Source organism: Tinamus guttatus, unplaced genomic scaffold, assembly GCF_059628265.1.
Source record: "Tinamus guttatus ecotype Peru unplaced genomic scaffold, ASM5962826v1 Tinamus_guttatus_pri_ptg000274l, whole genome shotgun sequence".
Taxonomy (NCBI): domain Eukaryota; kingdom Metazoa; phylum Chordata; class Aves; order Tinamiformes; family Tinamidae; genus Tinamus; species Tinamus guttatus.
In genome coordinates this window covers 287,135-309,393 of record NW_028288808.1, presented here as the reverse complement: position 1 = coordinate 309,393, position 22,259 = coordinate 287,135, and the positions used below count along the sequence as shown (strand labels likewise).

At 38.9% G+C, this 22,259-nt stretch overlaps 1 protein-coding gene across 1 annotated transcript in view; it reads right to left on the bottom strand.

The window, feature by feature from the left end:
* Nucleotides 1-4,554: 4,554 nt before the first annotated feature.
* MTMR12 (myotubularin related protein 12) overlaps nt 4,555-22,259 on the bottom strand; it is a 29,472-nt gene continuing 11,767 nt past the window's right edge. Inside the window, exons 6-16 of the mRNA XM_088527286.1 lie at nt 21,126-21,219; nt 18,629-18,752; nt 17,876-17,951; nt 15,596-15,702; nt 13,272-13,396; nt 11,067-11,145; nt 9,347-9,417; nt 8,116-8,288; nt 7,171-7,338; nt 6,159-6,320; nt 4,555-5,165 (exon numbers count right to left, since the gene is read on the bottom strand). Coding sequence (XP_088383412.1) covers nt 4,587-5,165; nt 6,159-6,320; nt 7,171-7,338; nt 8,116-8,288; nt 9,347-9,417; nt 11,067-11,145; nt 13,272-13,396; nt 15,596-15,702; nt 17,876-17,951; nt 18,629-18,752; nt 21,126-21,219 — 1,758 coding nt within the window. The 3' untranslated portion in view covers nt 4,555-4,586. The remainder of the gene's footprint in view (nt 5,166-6,158; nt 6,321-7,170; nt 7,339-8,115; nt 8,289-9,346; nt 9,418-11,066; nt 11,146-13,271; nt 13,397-15,595; nt 15,703-17,875; nt 17,952-18,628; nt 18,753-21,125; nt 21,220-22,259) is intronic.

Below are 22,259 nucleotides of genomic sequence, written 5' to 3'. Positions count from 1 at the left end.
AGACAGATAGATATGCCAGAAATTGAGATATGGCCAGAAGAGAAAAAACTGTAGGAAATTCAGTCTTCATAGTTCTGGATATGTTCATAGAATGATTTAACAAATACATTTCCTGAATAAAGGAAATACCTATCTGCCATTAGCAGCCAGGCAACATGAAAGGGAAATATTTAATTCATTTTACTAAATTGCTGCAAGAAATAAACTGATAAACTAAATCTACCAGTTGGTAACATAGCCAGTGGATGTCAAGTAACACATTGTAATCTAGCAACAGCATTCACTGTTCTGCTGGGTTTCCCCGAGGACATGGCTCCATGGTAGTCCAAAACGTGGTAGCATCAAGCATGAGTTGCCTGTAGAAACACTTGCCAAAAGGTTAGCAGTCATCAGTTCATCCCTTTCCAGGCTCCTAACAAGAGAGAGCTGCTGCTCTGAGAAGTCAGAGCCACCTCACAAGTCCTCACGAGCTCCCATCCCTCTTTGGGACTTTTTGGGACTAGAGCTATTTGTCATCTCCACTGCAGTCTCTTAATGAAGCCTGAGCTACCCCATTTTTAGTCCCTCTGTGTTCGTTTTGTAGGAGCCCTCCACAAGTTGTTTCTCCAGCTCAAGCAGCAGCCATCATATCTTCCAAATTCACTCCTTTCCTGAAGTGATTCTGCTCACCCGGGAGGGGAGAGTTCTGCATTTCTGCGAACACTGACAAAGGAGGACTGCATGTCATCAGGCTTTGCTAAAAATACCTCAGCCCCAAAAGGAACATAAACGCAAAAACAATGCAAACATCTGAGTCAAGAACCAAGGTAAGGAACTCGAGACCATGCGAAGGGCTGTGGGTTTTGCCTCCCTCCCACCGCTAAGTTAATCCTAGAACATCATACAGTTCTGTAGCTGAAATTTTTTTTAATAGAGTTTAGTTATCCACCTTTTCATTAGCCTGGAAAATTTTCTAGATTGAGATTTATATTAAAACTTAGCTCTTCTCAAGTGAATACAAGGCAGTTAGTACTGCACATGAAGATTCCTGCTAAACATGAAAACAGGAGGAATCTCTTCTGACAAGAGAAGTAACACACAGTAAGAGAACTGAAGGTTGCTTGCTGCTGCTTAGAAGAGCTTTATTCTGAGCATGAACAGAGAAAAGCTTTAAGAGAGAGTGAGCGATTGGGAGGCCAAGGTGCCTGGGGCTGCCTTCATAGAGCAGAGCCCTGCACCTTTACCAAGCTTTACAGCAGGAGCCCAGAGTTTTTGCTGGAGCGAACACTGCCCTGAACCTAAGTGAAGGGGTCAAAGTACAGGCGCTGCTCCAGCCGTAGGGGTGCGGCCCGGGCCCGCCTGCAGCTCCAGCTATGCAGCCCTTCCTCACCACTACTGAGGCGACCGCGACGCTACCCTGCCCGGCGTCAGGAACAGCTGTGTCCTGAGCCTCAGTCTTGCACATCCTCTGCAAAAAATCATACCTTTATATAGCCCTGATTGCACTAATGGTGTTTTTATATAGAAGGCTCTAGTTTATCTACAACAAAAGTTGGTTATTTCTCCCCTCATACTCCATGACTTGTGCCCATCTCCAGAGTTCATGCTCTGTACGTTTGTTTTGAGAAATATTCAGGTGCAGCAAATAGTTTCAAGAAGTTGCATAGTTTAATATAGTAAGAATACACACCTTCTCCTCAAACGGAGGAGCCACATAATGAGACAGATACATTGCCAGGATTGAAAGAGGCCCTGTTTAATAAACCCTCCCCAAAGTGACATTTAGCAGGCACTTTTAGACCACCTTAAGAAAGAGCAGCTTCCCACAGTTACTCTCTTAGACGGTACTATGTCTGCTCCTGCATTGACAGCATCTCTTCACTAGCACAACCAAGACTCCCACGAAGTCTTTAAATATCATCTGGAAAATTTGAATCCGCCCCATCAGAGCAGCCCGTCAAGTTCACACTGATACAGAACACCTCTTTGCAAAGAGAACTTAAACATACATTCTTAGTTCACGACCAATATGTCAAAGTATATTTTATTCAAAGTCTCTAAACAGCCCACTAGAGAAATAACAGCATTTTTTTTAAGACCTGAAAAGCTTCTAACATGCATTCAGTGTAAAAACTTGGAGGTATAAGCAGAAGCCTGCAGTAAAAATATTAAGTACATTTCCAATCTCATAGTGCAGAAAACCCATAATAATGGCATTTATTCTACATTAGAAGTGTTCCCAATTCCACATATATGTCTCTTCTATATAAACTTTGATAACTTATGTACAAATAAGATGTCCAACATCTCTCCTTTAATATAAATACATTATCTTCATGACGGAAACATTACAACATTTCAATCAAAAGTACAGAAAAATCCATTAGCATTTTTTTCCCAATAGCAGTGCTTTAAAAACAAACAAACAAAAAACACACAAAATCTTGATGATAGGTATTTCTTCCCCATAACGCATTGCTCAGATCACATGCCAAGTATTACAGCATGAGTCACTTGAGTTATAGCAATAAAGTCTGAAGGACAAATGCAGGATAGCCCATTCCAGCAAGTGCTAGCTTTAAGACAACATGTATCATGGAAGTAAATGCTAAGTACTAGCCTTTTATTTATTTAATTAAATAAAATGCTCTGAACTTAAATATTGTCCTTTTACTACTAAGACTTAAGGCAAGAGTTGAGCAGCTTCAGTTTAGCATCAAGTTGCATTAGGCTCGCCCCTCCTTTATACATATACATTTAAGAGATTAATATTTTATTTTTAGAGGGCTGCAGATAATTTTTTTGCTATATATATTAACTATAATTCAGTGTGAAGTGACTGATCAGTAACCTAGTTTAATATCCCTGATCACATTGAGCTGATCTAATTTAAGTGACAGTTTCTCCATCACCTAAGTCTTCAAGCTTGGATCTTTAAATTTGTACTAGAGTACAAAGAAAACATTCAATTTCTACCCTTTCAAAGGAACTATTTTATGACTTGTATCCATTCTTGGGATACTGTAGAATTTACGTGTTCAAAATAGATTTGACAGAGTAAAACTCAACTTTCCAAAGGGCAACTATTTGCAGCAATAATATTTTTACTTAAACACATACACTAGATCAGAAAGTTGACAGGCATTTCTTTATGGCTTTTTTATTCACTGAGGTACTGTGGTAACATCCAGCAACAGGATGCAAGTGATCATGAAAGCCACATTCATGAGCTATACCCCTGTTTCATGACAAGTAGCAATAGCCTGCAAATCCAGCTTCCCTGCAGGATTACAAAACTGTTTTCCTTCTATGTGGAGGGTCTCTGTGCAAGCTACAGAAAAACTCAAAGGCAACTGACATAAACTGAGAGTCTGGAATGAAGCCTCTCGCTGCATTAAGAGGGAAATGAAGTACTGACAAATTAAGAGTCTCAGGCCACTTCCTGCAATCAACCCAGGACACTGGGTACTTAATGCACCAAAGCAGCAAGAGAGTATTAGCACAAGAGCCACACAGTAAGACTCAACATGTAGCTAAGCCCTTGCATCTGATCCTTATGCTAAGGGCATGCAGAGGCTGAGGAGAGGCAGCTATCATGAAAATACTATCTGAGAAGAAGCTCCACAAGCCTGAGGAGAACACGAGGCTGACAAACACCTGCCTTCAGTTCACACCGTAGTAGACCAAAGAACTATGGTGACAACAGGTTGATTTCTCAGCTGGACATTTGAGAGTAATTTTTACATTTAGTTATCACCTTCCCTATTTATTTCACATGGAGAAAAGGGGAAAAACAGATGTATTAACTCTTAGTGACAGCAACCTCCCATCTTAGTATTTCTTGCTCAAGGGGAAGAAGGGTGTTAAAATATTGATGTGCAACAGATTCCTCATGATTACTGCTGTATGTCTTTAATATGCCACCTTCACATCAGAAAAGTGCTGGGCCTGTTCAGCCTGGAGAAGAGAAGGCTGAGAGGGGATCTAGTCAGTTTCTATAAGTACCTCAAGGGAGGCAGTGAAGAGGATGGTGCTGGTCTCTTTTCAGTGGTGGCCACTGACAGAACTAGAGGTAATGGCCACAAACTGAAACACCAAAAGTTCCACAGGAACTTAAGGAAAAATTTCTTAACAGTGAGGGTGACAGAGCACTGGAACAGGCTGCCCAGAGAGGTTGTGGAGTCTCCTTCTCTGGAGATCTTCAAAACCCGCTTGGACGCAGTCCTGTGCCACGTGCTCTAGGTGACCCTGCGTGTGCAGGGGTTTGGAATAGATGATCTCTAGAAGTCCCTTCCAGCCTTAAGCATTCTATGATTCTATGAAAAGCATGTATTTTTACAGTGGCCATATGGCCACTCTATCATAGACTTGTTTTTATTAGACCTAGGCTAAAAATGTTTTTTTGCAACACTTAGTGAAATGGAAGTTCAAAATATGCTCAGATTATCATGGCCACTTTTTCCCCCCCTGACTAAGGTTTTGTTTTTTTTTTAAACCCCACAAACTGACTGAAACTGCAGATGGTTGAGCTCCTTATGTTAGGATATAGCAAGACATTTAAAACACAGACCTTAGGCACATAAATCATACTTTAATTTATATACAATTTATGACATATCACCACTTAGGTCAACAAATTCATCATCCCTCTTGACCAAGTCATCTTCATCTTCCAAATCTTTCCAAGTGCTAGTAGGTAAAGCTGGTTTAATAGCCTGTCTCTGAAGTAAAGCAAATGGAAACAAGGATGACAAACGAGCAGAACTTCTCAGCATTGGGACAGCCTGCACATCTTGAGAAACAGCTTGGCTATGTTCTTCATCCATTTTCACTTGCAAGCTCTGTACTTCCTCCATTAAGTCCAAAATCTTGGCAGCTGTGGCTATTGTACCACCACCAGGAAGCTGGGCTTCAGGAATCCATCGTAAATACCGTTGCGCCCAGACTTTGATTTCTGGCCCATCGATGGAAGGTAATAGAAGACCATGATAGTCAACAGGTTTACTGTGCCAGCTATCATAAAACTCCCTGAAGCTATTATGAGGTTCATCTGAAGAATTTATGATGAATTTGCCAATTCTTTTACCCAGAATGTTTTTAATTAAATGATCCGTTTCCTCCCTGAAAAATCCTCTCTTCGGAGAAGACTTCGTTTGTGTCAGTGGCAAAGAAAACTGCCGTTGATGCTTTGGGAAGGGATGGAGAAAGAGACATAAATATACCAAAATATTGATAGAACTTTAGACAACATCAAGAGGGAGGCAACTTTGCATTGGCAGTGTACCTACAGACAAAAATGTCACTCAGACACAACTATCCTGTTGCGATATGGTCCAAAACTTTCACTCTTCAATGTTTAATACAAACACTTCACACTGCATACTGTTTCAAGCTACTCTCCTTGCAATACAGCTACAGCAAAGTAGTAACACTGAATAAGACATTTTCTTTGAAAAAAAGATTTGCATACATCGGGCCTTTTTTTTTTTTTTTTTTTTAAACAAAAAACATTGCATTAAAGAATTTAAGCTAGCTACACAATAAATAAAAAGCACTTGATTTAGAAGTTCTTAATTCAAGAGTTTCTCATCGCTTCCCACTGCATACAGGATCTACATGTAATGTTGTAGACTGTGCTGGCAGTTTCAGCTGAGACTGCTTTCTACAGAACATATTTTATTCCTTATTGCAAGGACATTACAATGGAGAAAAGATTCTCCAAACAAGCTTTTGCTACTGAATTTATGCTACTTTTCTGTATTGAAATGGTCCATCCATTATCATCACTATCCTGGATACCATTACACTTAAAGATAAATTTCAGGCAATTTCAGGATAAATTAAGCCTGCTATATCTTTCCATCAGGCACTTGGTTCAATAAAATGAGTCACTTCTAGGTGAGTTGCCACAACACACTAGTTCTAACTCCTGTATGGAGATTATCGCTACGCTTGCACAGAAGTATTAAGAAAAAAAAAACTACAGTCACACATAACTAAACCAGTGATTTTAACCTGAGACTGCTGCAAGCTGCATTCTTGAAACCCAGGAGAGTGAGCTGTGTATACATTCTCTCAAATAAAATGTGGAGCCAATAATTCTACTGGAAGTAAGGCTGAAGTATGACTAACTTTGCAAGATCTTTTTATGATTAAAAAGAGTCAAGCAAATAACTTACTTTGAATCGGGTAGTTTTCCGTTGACTTTTATCAGGTTTTGGCTTCTCTGTGTAAAGAGGGTTGCTCAGCAAAGCCTGGGCCTTGGGCTCAAACTGCACAGACCAATCCCACACAGTTAGAAATCTGAAAGGATCGCTTTGTGTCTTGAGGCTCTCAGCAGTCTGCCAAAACAAACAGGGCACCACTAAGATGGCTAGAAAGGAATCCTGACCAAGTCAAGGTGAAATTAAGGAAACCATTTCTCCATAGAAGAATCCACAGAGCTGAATGCACAGAGATCAAAAGTGCTGTTGCAACAGCTGGACAACACGATTAGCCTTCATGCCTATTTTCTTCTATTTAGATCATATTCCCTGTTACTTAGATCACATTGTAAAAATGGGATGTTGTATTGAGAAAAACACTGGGAAATTTAAAAACTGGGAAAATGGACAGATGCAGATTCTTTAGTGTAGGGCAGTGAGAGGACAGGAAAGGGGACTTAAGGTAGGAACCTTGCCCAAGTTCCTAAACTGCTCAGCACTGGATAACAGCTTTAATTTCAAGATCAGCACCACACCTTAGTTAAAAGACAGCAATCTGCTTTTTTTAGGCTTTGTACAGCCTTGCAGAGAATAACTTTACTATTTCCAACTTTTTAGACTAGAGATATGCAGGAACCAACATTCAAGAAGTGTTGCTTTTGAAATAGAATGAGTATAAAACACAAGGCTGTTGAAAAATAATGCAGGACAGCAAGATGTCATTTTCATCTAAATGCAAGACATATGAGCCTACAGCCACATGCCTGAGCTAATACATTCCTAACTTTTCCTTTTTTAAGGGAGGAAACCAATAATATGATTTCCTCTATCACATACTGGCAGGGAAAACCTGAAAGTGACTTCTTACATTAAAATTACTTGCCTTCACCTTGAAGGCATCAACTTTCAGGTATGGCTAGTGAGTTTAGGCATCCCTTGCTCAAAGCTGTTCTCTAACACACTGCACCCCAAAATAACAAACCCTTACCGTATTAGTGTCTTTCTGATGCTGTGAGTTGAAGAAGAAAGTACTAAAAATAGGCACATAAAGGCTATCCGACAAGACTGTTAAGTAAGTTTCTGTGAACTCAAATGCTGGTGGATATTGTTGGACCAACTGCCAGACACAATTTAACAAGAGGAGAAAAACAGGGGCCTAAAGAAAGAAAATATTAAATCAGTTACAAGGAAAGTATCCTATCGTGCAAGCCAGGTACCAACAGTATTCAGTCCCTCCAAATACAAATCTCAAAGTTCACAGAACTATGCATACAGAACTGCTGCATATAACTTCACCTGAACCCTGAAAGAGACTGACCTATTCTTTGGTAATATATATATGTTGTTGAACACAGCTATTGACAAAGTTGAACATTTGCTATCCTGGCACACACTAACTAGCACATACTAGCACCTAGTATTACCTACATCCTAGCACATACTAACTTGCTATGAAGTAGCAAGTCTGCAGTCTTTTGAAGTTAGCAAAACAGACTAGATTAGTTCCAACCAAAAACCTTTACAATCACTTTACTGCTATGACATTAATTCTGTGCAACAATCTGTTTTACTTCTGAAAAAAATGTACATGAGACGGCAGCCATCTCCACAAAATCATATAAAACTAAACTCTAGATACAAGTGAACTGAACATTCTTGTTGCATTAGTTGTTAGTGTTTAATAAAATTTAAAAGGATATGAGAAGTCTTTCAAAAGACCCATGAAGAGTGAATGGGAATTCTTATTATTGTTTTTTAATTATCAAGACATGATGAACTCTAAACAACAAAAATAGTGAAAATGTTCAAAATATCAACCCATGAAACAAACCAGATCCTCAGGAAAATTAGATTTTTGTGGACTGAAATCCAAGCCCCTCTTCATGCCTAATAAACTTGGAAATAGCATGCAAGGAAACTAAAGAAATTATACCTCCTCTTTGTCATTTTTATGCAAGTGGTTGCAACGATCCAAAAAGCTATGTCCTCCAGTTACCCACTCCTTCTGAATAAGGCTCTGAAATCCTGACTTTGTTCTGCTATATGAATCCATCATTACTTGAACCAGACTGGAGATAACACAGCATAGATCAGTAGCACTCTCTTCTATAGAGGAGGAGAAAGAGAAGAAAAAGCCACATTGTTTCCCTGTCCCAAAGTTTTAGGAATGACATAACAAAAGCATTGCTAGCTTTGGCTAACTAAACAAAGTTGTACTTGAAACTTCTTCGAACTGTTATACCAGAGATAAATGTTTTAGATACCAGTTCTTGTAAAACCTGAAAGTTTTGTACACTTACCAGGATAATACCATTAACAAATTAAATGAAACATAGCAATAATAATACAAATAAACAAAAGAGCTAGCACTTACTGATATACCTTTGACTCCTGCTGCCTTTAGTCTCTTCCAATGCACATATTGCCCCTTGCGCCCTATGCTACCAGGCCAATGATGCACCCCTACCCTTCCCATTCTGCACATGCCTCTCCACAAGGTGCAGCTGGGACCTAAAGCATCTTAAAACATGCACAAGAGACACATGGCAGCACTGAAACTGCCTCCTTGTGCAAGAGGCACTCTCCACCCTTCAGATATCTTCTGGGAAGCATCTTATCCCACACCAGATTTCTCAAATGGCAGTACGTACTCATGTGGGAAGCCTAAATTGGTAAACTGGAAACAGGCTTAGGGTTAATGCTGACTTTATATCTCTATTTGCTTATCGTCTCCAATTGAGAACAAACTGTTCAAGATGTACACAAGCGCATCCTCTTGCATGTAACTTTTAATACAGGTACTATGTACTAGTCGTTTCTCTAGAACGAAAATTAAAACCTCATTTTTTTTTTAAATTTTAAGTACAGCAAAAGGTCTAGGAAACCTTTAATGAAATATTTGAGGAGACAGAAGTGTGTAACAGGTAACATGACTTGCATGAAATTTCATCAGCAGCTTTCACATTCACAACACATTTAGTCTAGGACTATACTTAGTTATCTGGAAAGAACAATTCCACAACTGTATGAAACTAAGTACTTGAAGGATTGATGCTTATAAATTTTCCCAGCCTCCATGATAATTAAACTGACAGCTTAAGCTACATTTAGCAAGTAAAAAAGAATTAAAACTAAAATAGAGGATATACTCACGAAATTCTTACCTATAAGGAGAACATTTGAATGCTGTCTTTCCAGACATTCAGCAACTTCAATTGCTTTTTTCAAGAATCGCCTATGGTAGTATAGCAAAAAATAAGCAGACATTTTAATAGTGTTTTTACAATTAAGTTTTTCTCACTGGTTTTCCCTAAAAGAAAGTGGGAACTTCATACTATTGAAAGCAGCCTAGTCTATCAAAATGACTATAAAAAACATGCTCAGCTTGCGTAGACAGGATGATGTTTGGTTTTGAGAACTAACTTTAAAAAGATGTCTTTATTTGGCAGTCAACCTTATCTCTCCAGTTCTCATCTCTTTACAATCATAACACATATTTTATTCTGGACCAGCATCAGCCACTACACAAACTGTTACCATTGCTCATGTCCAGATCTCAATCCCGGGAAAAGTCAACACGACTGCACATTATGTCCTATATTGCATCTCTCCTACAATGCTTTTTTGAGGGGCAGAGTGAAGAATCAACATTCGGATGTTGTAAACATAGACAAATTTATTCTAAAGATGGTCACACAAAGATGACTGAGCAGGACTAAAGATCACAAAACCACACGCAAGTGGCAGTTACATGTAACAAGGCAGTTGGTTTCTGCTCCAAACTCTTCATAAAGCTGGTATTTTCAGCAAAAGCTTGCACACAAACTAGGATTTTTGCTGCTGTTTAGGTCACTAAAAATAAGTTGACAGCTTGTTTCATAAGTGTGGAGTTGTCAGATTCTTTGTTGTAGCGTCCCGACTAGCCAAAGAGGCATTTCTGACTGCAAGAGCCAAGAACAGGCCAATTCAGGAAGAAACTGGATTCAAGTATGGAAATGACCAGTTTCAAAACAAAGCAAAGACAAGAACTCAGGCCGATATTTACTTTTAGTTTTTTATAATTGTGGTTATGTCACTGCTTTCCTCAACATACAAACTTGACTAGAGCTTCTCTTTCAGCACATTTGTAAACTCTAGAATAAGGACTGAATAACAATTTGGCAGCATTTGTTGACAGTTATTCAGAAGAGAAAGGTCTAAAGCTGAGTGCAGAAGACTGAAGGAGCTCTTCCCAACAGCAAGCTGATCACAAAATAAACTGGCAGATAATTCAGCTAATACAAAGTAACACTGAAGACAAGAACAACTTCAATATTTCACTAAAACAAGCCTTAAGTTAGCCAATACCATGCCAAGACTTACTCACTGTGGACTGCTGAGAGAAGAAAAAAGAACTTGAGGAACAATCAGTAGAGGAAGGGAACAAAACTGAGAACAACTGTCATTTTATAAATCTGTGGTGGGCTAACATCTTGAGTACTGCCGTTCATCCCGTCCTAAAGGATATTACAGGAGTACAGAGAAGAATGGCAAGGCTAGTCAGAGACATGAAATAGGCTTCATGCAAGAAACAAATAGGATCTTCAGCTTGGAAAGAAGGTGACTAAGAACAGGAGTGAAATTACAGGATCTAAAAGTTTTGCTGGAAGAGCTTTAAACAGAGTGATCTACTGCTTCTCGCATCTTTTACTGTGGGAAGCTTAACACTATTCTGCCTGTAAAAACACAGGCTCAAGGTATGGAAATATGAGATATAAGTTGGATAAGTCTATCTCATTTTTTCTTACTGATAGTGAAGAATGCCTTTGTATTTCAAGAAAATAGCTACAAAATCCACTATAAATTCACTTAGCAATTTTGAGGACAGAATTATATGTAGCAAACCTGATGATCTCCAGCCAGTTTGTGCTCTCCAACAATGAAAACCATTTCACATCAGTCGCCCAAAAGTCTGTACTGTTATCTGAAAAACACACACGCAAACAAATTTGACTTGTTTGCATATACACAGTGCTGAATTGTTATTTCTGCCATCTATTGTATTAGTCTTCAAGTATGAAGAGCTTTGAAACAACTAATATCAAGAACTCAATCCTAAACACTGTTTAAGTGGACACTCTGCTTATGTCTAAAATAGGAAGCAAAGTAGTTTTACCAATCCCAAAAAAAAAGAAAAAAATAAAGACTTTTTAACAGCACCAGCTTTTTAGAGAAAGTATGCTGGAGGTCCACAGTAGCCAAACCAAGAAGTTTTTCAGCATGGGAAAGGAAAAGAAAACTTTAATCATGGGAGATGAATTCTTACTCTGAGATCTAGTTATCTCAACTTTAAGGCATAGCTCCGTACAGAGCCCAACCCAAGGAGACTGATTTTGAAGGATGGGTTTTAAAAGAGAGCTAGTTACATTTATATGGTGTAAGGCTATCTGGAAAAGTTTTAGACAACCTTTCATAAGCTGTGAAGAGAGGAGAAAAAAGACATCAAAAAGGGAATCAAGAGAAACAAGGAGGTCAATGAGACACCTCTAAGTTGAGGCACCTCTAAGTTGTTACACTTACAAAAATCTAATAAAACCATAAAACCCATACCTAGTGAAATTCTTAACTATGAATTCTTAACCAAATTCAGTCTCTCATTTCTATTAAAGCCAGTATTCAGAAACTAGAAGGCTTTTATAAGATGACAAGGTCCACAAATGCCAGACTAGTTCACCTGCATAGGCTACCTTGGCTGGCAGATCAAGGTACCTGGCAATTGTTTTGCAACAGAACAGTTTGAGTAATTGCCCCTCTCCCCATACACACTTCATATTTACTCCCAGCACATACTAACTTCTGTCTTGTTTCTACAGCTTTCACTTATGATCCTTAAGTTCAGATGTGTATCTGGATTGTGCCTGTAACTTTTCTGCTTCCTTCTTATTCCCTCCTCATTCAGTTCATCCTTAAAATGCTTTTCCCCCCTCCAATTCACCTTGGCCATAGAAACCAGTTGTCTTCTGAGCTTAAGCATTAGGGTGCATCTTCAAAGCTCTAACCATTCTGTTCAGATTAGATAGTCTTCTTCAATATTTCCCAATTAGTCCTCAAATTCCCTGTCAGACCTTTAAAAGGGCTTTTACATAGTAGGCTCCCCAGTTCATGCTCTTCTCATTCAATTTTTAGAAATGCTCCCTACACCCAAATCTCATGTTCTGTGGCTTATCACCACATTCAGAGGGCAACTATCAGGCAAAGTTATCCATACTAACAACTTCCAGAAAAAAAAAAAAGTAATTCTTCACCAACAACCTGTTCTATCACATCCAGCATGAGCAGCCTTGAGCAAATTGTGGCCAGTAGGCCAGAAACCAAGGCAATGCAACATTTGCCTCCATTTTATATTGCAAAAGACCCTCTTCCCAAGATAAGTCACTGTGCATATGCAATTGGACCTTTTTCTTCCCAGAGGTAAGGCTAAAGCACTGTTTCATGACAACAAAATAGGTAAGGTGTTAAAAACAGAACTTGAAAACCTAGGTTGCAATTGCACATGGCTCATTTTTATTCCTTTCAAGTGGGCTCATTATTTACAGCAGTTGTTAGCTCTGCAATGAGCTAACAGAAGGAAATTCACACCTCAGATGTTTTGAGGTGTGACTGGTTCATAATACGAGTTAAGGCAAAAAAAAAAAAAATCAATTAGCAGTTAGTCTCAACTCTTGATATGGCCCAAAGGCTTACACTTTTAGCACTTACTATTCAATTTAAATGAACGAGGCAAGACTGAAAAATCTCATGTGATGGTTCAAAACCAGCTTATGTATACCTCGCATTGCAGCTCCAGTAATTGCTCGAACTCTTCAAAAGTCATTTTTGGATACAGTGACAGTTTAGCAAGTCATATTAAGACTGAAAACTACAAAACTTCATTAACACGCCAGTAATGAGCACAGCCTTCAGTTACATGTTTAGAAGACTGCTTTTAACTGCAAATTAAAACAGAACATCAAGAACATCAATAAAGACGAGAGCTGTATTCATGAGAAAGCTCAGCATTGTTTTGCATCTCAGTTAGGAACTAAAGTAATACGTTAAAGGCAGACTTACCTATCAAAAAGAGCTGTTTAAATCTTGTGTATGCAGTCTGGATATCTTGCAGAGATGGAAGGCTGCTGGACAGGTCTTCCGTTTTCAGGAGCTCATAGGGAGGATTACTAATTGTCCTATAGATTCTAAATCAAATTATCACGAGATTAAGCTTTCTGTTTCACACGTAAAAGTACCAGCTACTATCACTGGCAACAACGTTAACATGCATCATTTGGAAAATAGCTAAAAGACTAAGAAATATACATACTGGAAACCTCATCTTCCCCATGCATTTTAAAATATTATCAAGAAGCTTGCCTACAAGCTTAGGAGAAGTTTTGTTAATCTTGACCAAAGGTTGTGCTAAGCATTTAATACATCTCTTATATCAGTGTGGTTAAGCAGACAAGAAACAAAGATTTCTGGAAACCTTCATTTCAGCACATGAATTAATTGTTACAGTGATATAGAAGAGGCAGTGTTTGTGCATATTTGTGGAGCTTTACAAATATTACAAAGACCACTGTTTTATATTACTGTTTTTTTGAATAGGCATCGTCTCTAGAGAGGTGAATCCAGAGAAAGGGGATTGACAGGAACAGCTAAATCTTCCAACATACTTCCAATTTTTGTTCATTTTTACCACCTGGAATGCTTTCTGACACTTAACTGCCAGACCTGCTCATGAAACACATGAATAAAGGAAGGAAATAGTATGGACTGAAAAGAGAGTCTACAACCTTTTGTACTTACCTACACTGCATATCTGCTAGTCTCCCTCCTTAGCAAAGGAAGCAGGAAGAGGCAGAGATGAACCTAGACTAGATAAACCTTTGGTCTGAGTCAAGTATCACACAAACATCATCCCAGATGAGTATCAGCTTAGCAAAACCATTCACAATCATGCTGATGTTTTATTGTTAAGATCTGGGAAAAACTGCTCTTGATTCTACTTAAGAGTGAAGCCTCATGGGCATTTGGCCAGTACAGAAAAAGGAATTTGCTGTATGTTGCAACATAGAAGTCTGCTTTAGGCAGGAATTAGAGGAGTCAAGCTCAGAAATACTGATTGTTAGAGCTACTTTGGAATATATTAGTTATTTGAGAATGGAATGAAAACAATTGTTTGTGAACTATGACACTCTTTCCAAACTAAGACACTTATGCCAGAAGATCAAGCTCCACACAAACCTTTTCAACAAGAAAAGCTGTCAATAATACTCATATGCTGTGTGGTTAAGAGATCATATTACCATTACAATAGCATGTTAACACATCCTTATGCACAATATGCATGTATATTTTTAAACTTAGCTGTTAACCACTAATACTCCACAACAAGAATGTGGCCAGCAAGTTCAGATAACCAAAGAAGAGGGCCCAGAACACCACTTAATATCCTGTTAAAGCTTACTGATAGTTTTTCATACTTTCACAATTTGAAATAACATTATAATAAGACATAAATTATGTGAACATCCTCACTTCAAAAGGAGATGTTAGAGAATCTGCAGGAAGGGTTAAAAGCCTTTACCATGCCTTTACCATATTTAACTTCAAAAGCAAACAAACAAACAAAGGCTTTAGGTGCCTAAATAAGATACCATCTATCTGCTCTGGGCAGTTACCAGATTCTGAAGCACAAAGTGCCAATAGTGAAGTAATGTGTACATGTGGATCCTTACTAACCTATCTTGCAGGTTAAAAAGTCTCTCCAGGACTTTAAGTAGGTAAACTAGAGAAAGCAGCAGCAACTCATCGCTGTAACTGCTAGCCAGGCAACTGTGCTCTTCCTCTTTTGTCAGCTTTGACATTTTTCAGCCTTCTGCTGTGCTCACTAATTCAGCGGAAACAACGTACTGCTGTCTGGCATTGCACCAGAAAGCAGCAGTAGAGAGCTACCAGATGTCTCAGTCATTTTCAGTTAAAAAATTAAACATATGAGGACAAAGATCTAGTTCTGAGACAACAGTTATCATCACAGAAAGACTTCTGTGAACTTCTCTTGCTTGCACAGTTGAATCCTTCAGTTAGTGATACTTTCACAGCATTTGGAGCTGCTTTATCAGCTTATTTCTAATTGCCCTCATCTATTCACAGGAGGTACAAATTTACCTATCAGACATTTCCCCAAATAAGCATTCAGTGATGTTACAGTCCTGCAAGATGGACCAGGGATGCTGGTTAGGCTAAGGGCTTTAAGCAATACCACCGTAAAAACTACTTTTAGATCTAGAACTTGTTTCTTGATGTGTGCAAGTGTAAAGACAAAGCATATATGGAAAAAGAGAAGCAAGGTCCATACCAAGCAAAGTGTTGTGGACAGAATAGCTATTACTGACCCATCCAAGAAGGCTTTTTGCATTTGTGAAGTGTTGTCATCCTGTTCTTTGGGAAATGCAGACATTTTGAGAAGCGCAGCCCCATTATGGTAAGACCAACACCAAATCTGCAGAAAGACATTTATCAAGTACTAATTAGTCAGCTGCCTTTAGAAAGCATTCACCAAGATCTGGTAGATTTCTCCATACTATGCTCTGTTGATTTTTTCATGCATCCCATGAAACCCTCAGTAGCAAATCTGTTACAAAGAACACCTGCAACTACTGAGCTTCTCAGTTCCCTTATATTCATTACAGATTCTATGAATCATGTTATCTGCTTGCAGGTTCCACAGAATCTTAACTCACTTTGAAACTTAAGGACAGTATTCCTTTCATCAGGAAAATTACAGGGGCCAAATTAGGACTCAGCCACCCATAGACATCCTTGTTTCTCCCCAGTACCTGCCAAAAGAATCAGGAGGTTTAATCTGAGGCTACTTATGGAGAACAAAAAGGAAACCAAGCTGGCTTCTACTTTCTATGATGAATCTATGGTTCGGAGACAGCATTAAAAACCTAGTAAAGAGGTTCAATTCCACCAACTCATAGTCAAGATGTGAACCTTGGAAGGATGCAGAAACCCTACAAACACCATCAAGGGTAGTAGTAGTGGTTATAGACACCTCACTTCCACTTCAAACATAATGAAGACAACCAAGCTTGTTTTAACACTTGCTTCAAAAAGGATTTGAATGTAATTAGAAAGTTTCTACAGGGTCTCTGAACAACAGGAGACAATTAAGGTGGGGGAGAGAGGGGGAGAAGGGAGGAAAGGAGGTATAAAGCAACTCACACTTTACTCTTACATGGCAGCTACTGTAGGCTGTCATGTCGACTAACTGAGAACAAAGTAGTTTGGCTGACTTTGCCCTCGTGGCCAAGAAGGCCAATGGGATCCTGGGGTGCATTAAGAAGAGCGTCTCCAGCAGGTCGAGGGAGGTGATCCTGCCCCTCTACTCAGCCCTGGTGAGGCCACATCTGGAGTATTGTGTCCAGTTCTGGGCTCCACAGTACAAGAGGGATGTGGAGCTGCTGGAGAGAGTCCAGCGCAGGGCTACAAGGATGATCAGGGGCCTGGAACATCTGCCCTATGAGGAGAGACTGAGGGAGCTGGGCCTGTTCAGCCTGGAGAAGAGAAGGCTGAGAGGGGACCTGATCAGTGTCTATAAGTACCTCAAGGGAGGGAGTGGTGGCCATTGATAAAACCAGAGGAAATGGCCAGAAACAGAAGCATAAAAAGTTCCACAGGAACTTAAGGAAACATTTCTTGACAGTGAGGGTGACAGAGCACTGGAACAGGCTGCCCAGAGAGGTTGTGGAGTCTCCTTCTCTGGAGATCTTCAAAACCCGCTTGGACGCAGTCCTGTGCCACGTGCTCTAGGTGACCCTGCGTGTGCAGGAGGGTTGGACTAGATGATCTCTAGAGGTCCCTTCCAACCTTAAGCATTCTGTAATATTCTATGACTTGAAGTTCACTGTCAGAAAGGCCACATTAGGCAGTACAATACATGAGCATCCTCACAATAGACCAATTAATTTAAAAGCATGAAATGGATATTGTTTTCACTAGCAAATTTGATAGACACTTAGCAACTAAGGTAAGGTCTCAGAAGCGATTTTTTTCATCCTTCTTTCTGTATTGTCTTACTAGTTCTTAAACTGCAGTGCTACAGAGGAAGTTAAAAGTCACCTTGCTACAAGGAACAGAATAGCATCTTTAATGTCATTTACTGTCAGGACTGGTGGAACTGGTTTTTCAGTTAGGCTACTGGGCTTTGCAAGGCTGCAATCACCACAACCATACTATTAGCGACACCCAAGCTGGGTAATTGGAGGTATTCATCTAGACCTGCAGATACACACTCTTCACCTCAATATCTAAATAGCACTTCAAGCCATACAAGCCATGCACCATCTCAGTGGTGGTCAGATACTTGTTCTCATTAAAAATACAGATGGAAAGAAATACTAGTAGCATGTTCAATTAAGGGCATTAGGCATTAGGTAAGTGAATGGGGGATGTGAACCAATAAGTCTTGTACTTTGCTTTACGCTGCTTAGGAGAATGCAGGAAAACTGTCTCTTCTTCCAATATCTATGTCTTCTACAGGTGTAGTGTGCTATGTGTCAACTGTTAAACAAATTCTGAAGTTAAAATGCAGTAACACGCAAAGCATCAGGTAAAGCTTTGCCTTCTTAGACATACTTATTCCCCTTCAACAATAAATATATACTTACAGGAATGCCTCTGCCTTGGAACTTTAAGATACTCTCTTCAGAGACACATATGGGAACAACAAAATACAAAGGCAACCTAGAATGACAAAAGCTTCTTTTACTTAAGAGCTGAACAAAGAACAGTCTCTGTGCTCCCATTAATTATGGCAAGCGCTCTAGCACACATGCTAATTATATACTCACTCTTATAGCTACAAAAAGGCTTTCCCACTAGATATTTGTGTCATCCTTAAAACCCCTATTTCTCTATTTTCAGAGAGATGTTTCCCTCCTTCCCCCAATCTTGAGCTGTTCACTGTTCTCCTTACAACATTCTCCTGCCTTTCTGATGTTACAATTAAATGTGTGACTTTTGCAGACATACCTGAAACCAACTACTTAAAGTGTTTAGCTGCATGTAACTTGGAATTGTGCCAGAGCACAGTACTAGCAAAAATTCATGCTAATAAACTATACCATAGTGTGCCTACTAGACCCATATATTTCCTGTACCATTTAAGGCAGTATTCTCCATCCCTGAAGCTATTCAAAACTAGGTTGCTCAGGGCCTTGGGCACTCAAATCTAGTGTTGACTGAGCCCAGTTTGAGCACAGGAGTGAAGAAGATTGCTTTGAGGTCCCAAGTCAAGTTTTTCTATAAAGTAAAATGAAATCAGACCCAGAGGTGTCTAGAGCTATCTTAAATGCTGAATATTAATGTTTACAAGTAGTAATACGATATCAAAAGTTCATTATTAGCTAAGGCAAGCTTACTTTTCAGAGACTCTGTAGCCTTCATTAGTGACCACTGCTTTATATTTCACATTCCCTTTAGTCCGTTCCAGCTCATCACGCCAGTCCTCAAGAGTATCAAACATCACAGTTTGGTTTCTTCCATCTGTCACATACCAGTCACGTTAGTTTTGTAGAGTACTAGTTAATTACTAACATGAAAGTATTCCTAGTGAAAAGTAACCATTTCTCTCAAAGGCAATTAAACAAACCTTTCCATAGTCCTGAGCCCAAAATAAAACGCATATGAACAGCATGTTGCTTTCATTTGATCTCTTCTAACATTTTTTGTTGCTTGCACTAATAGTGTCTGTAGGAGAAAATTTTCTTAAAGCAAACTCGGCCTTATAGAGCTCCTACATTTCTTCACATTTAGTCTAAGACCTCACATACTGTCAGCCAATAGCTTTGTACTCTGGTGTAGCTGACTAATCCATTTACACACTTAAGGACAGAACAGACACTCTTATCAGCAGTCTGTACAATTCAAATATCCCTTTTTATTTAAGGCTCATTCTTTCATCATTGCTAAGATTTCTGCACTGAACATTTCAACTATTTGATAAGAACGGAAAATTGATTATAGCAGTAAGGCCTGTCTTCTCAACTGACATTTTCCCTGTATTTTCATGTAACAAGCTCAAAATCAGTTATGAAATCAGGTTAACTTAGCCACATATATCAAAACCATATAACTCATGAAATAAAGCCAGTAACTTTAGACACATCATAAATAAATATCCTACAGTATCAGCTGATTCTGAAAAAACAAAGAGCTAGAATTTCCATGGAAGATACAATGGTAAATTTAAACTTCCCACGCTGAGAAGATATGGTAGATGAAGAGCACACAGCTGGATATACAGAATGTTGTTGCTGAGTTGTAAGGGAGTTGTTAAGATTAGAAGAATAGACTAGAGAAGGGACAAGAGTAGAAGGACAGACTATAAAAGACAAGATCAATTTTTGAAGTCTGCTTGGTCTGTTCTTCCTGTAGAAAGCTCAAAGAATATGAATTAGGCATGTATTATGGAAGATTTAATATATGAAGGAATTTGACAAAACATTTCAATGTTGCGGTAGAGAGTAGGCACCTGCATTTTCTTAATCCTGCATGAAAAAAAGCTTACTATCTTTCTGATGTTTGTGTTTCAAAACATACATGATTTACAGCAGCTAGAGCTATAAATTGTGAGCACCAAGCAAAAGCCCTTGCAGCACAGGCAACCAACACAGTCTTAATTCATTCAGGAAAGGCACTGCCAGCAGGTTGAGGAAGGCAATTATTTGTCTCTACTTGGCACTGGAGATACCACATTCGGGGTCCTACAACAGAGCTGGGCTTGCCAGTACGAGACAGACATGGACTCACCAAAGGGAGTCCATCAAAAGCCCGTTAAAATGAAGAGCTTGGAGCATCTGACATATGGGGAGAGGCCAAGTGACCTGGATTGTTGAGCCTAAAGAGCATTTTATCAATGTGCATAAGTAACCGATAAGAGGGAGTAAAGACAACTGACTCATCTCAGTTGCATGCAGTGAATAAACAAGAAACAGTGGGCAATAACCACAGAAAATGTCATTTAAACAAACAAACAAAACACCACTCACTTTTCCACTGTGACAGCACTCTAACACTGAAACAGGTTGTGGAGTCTCTAGCCTTGTTCATATTCAAAACCCAACTGGACATAACTCTGGTAAACCTGTCCTAGCTAACTCTGCTCTGAGCAGGGTGCTAGACTAGACAATCTCCAGAATTTTCTTCTCAAGAACTTGGTGATCTTATGAAATATGATTAATACCTTGGGTACATAAAGCTTCCTCCAGAAGTGCCTTGTTGCACCAAGAATCAGGATTGCAATTTCAAACATCACTCTCGCTGCATCTGAATTCAGCACTATGAAGTACTAGGCAGAGCACTAACAAAACTTTGAGTTTTACAACATAATTAGATACTCAGCTGGGTTTGATCAAGTAGGAAGACTATATTTTAATTTAACTATCAGCTGTGATGAAGTCAGACATCTGCTGAACCTTGCTATGCAAATTTTTTTTTTTTGAAGCTGCCAGGAAGAAGCAGATTGCCTGCAGTTAAGGGCATCCCTTCTGAAATGCCACAACAGCTATCATTTAAGAGCAGGAAATTCACTGCAGCAATATAGGAAAAAAATAACGATTTTTAAAAACAATACTAGAACATATTGATTAGGAGGACAGGCTAAGCAACTTTCTTTTCACAGTAAGTTTTTAATTGAATGATGCTACTCTTCATCTTTTTTCCACCATCTGCATTAAAGAACATGAAGAGCAGATATTTTTAACAGCAAATCTAACAGTGCAGAACAAGTGCAAAAGAGATAAACAAACTTATTAAGAGTCAAGAGACAAGCAAACTCAGATACTAAAGATCCCAGATTGTTTACAGAAGCACATGCAACAAATGCAACTTAAAGAGTGTATATATAAAAACATTTACCTGTGATGTTTGGGGCAGCTGATGCATAAGAGAACAGAAACAAGCGTTTAAGCAGCTTAGGTGTCTGGCTATGATGAACTATGCCACTGACGATCTGAGAAGGGACCAAAAATTAACATCCTAGTGTGCACGAATAAAACTGTCAATGTCAACAATGTAACTTCTTAATCACTTCTCCCAGGGTTTGTATAATACTGTTTCACGAGTCTTAACAAAATAAGTCTGTAAAAATGTGATGTATAGGAGAGGTATTCCTACAGTAGTATGCTGCACAGGACTATTGCTAAGCAGAAAATGTGAACTACAAAAGAACACACTCAAACAGAGGAAGCATCCTGATACTTGATGAAAATTTTCAAGTTTCTCTAGGATATCTGAATTCAAAGAAATTGAAGTTTCTGAGGTCTCAAAGATATGCAAAGATAAGATTAAATATTATCTTATTTTATTATATCTCAAACATTAACATGCTTCTCACTGCCAGCAAAGTTTTTGTGCGTTCGTTAGGAGGACATTTATACTACTAAGATAATTTCATGTTTGCACTGTGCCATCTCGGACACCTATTATGTACTGGTGAAGGCCCTTAGTTAAGGTTTAGTTTGGCCCAAAGTCAAAACTGAAGTTCTAACACAATGAAGCACATCCCTTCTAGAGAATACCTATAGTCTTGCAAATGAGTAGAGTCTCCATCAAGACATTCGGATTCTATCCCCACCAGCTGAAAACTAATTCTTAGATACCCTTCTCCCTTGTTTGCCAAGTGGGCCTACTTTAATCAGTGAGAAGCATTGCACATCTTCAACTTCAGGAACAACTCTTATTTTGCATGTTGTTATTTGAATAAAGCTATTCCACTCCCAGTTTGGAGCTCAGCTTAATCTTTGAAAAGCACTCATTCACAAAAACATAAAACTTGCTCACATGTCAGCAGTTAAAGCCAAAATGTAATAAAATCGTACCACAAACAAAATAGATTTAGATATTTGATTGAGTGGAAGCTAATTTCATGCAGTGCTCCCAAGCATCAGCTCTCTTTAGTCAGTGGAACAATCTTTTAATTGCTATACAAAGAGATGCTTAATGAACACTTACAGCTAAAAAAAATCAGGAGCTAGTCTCCTTTTACTTTCC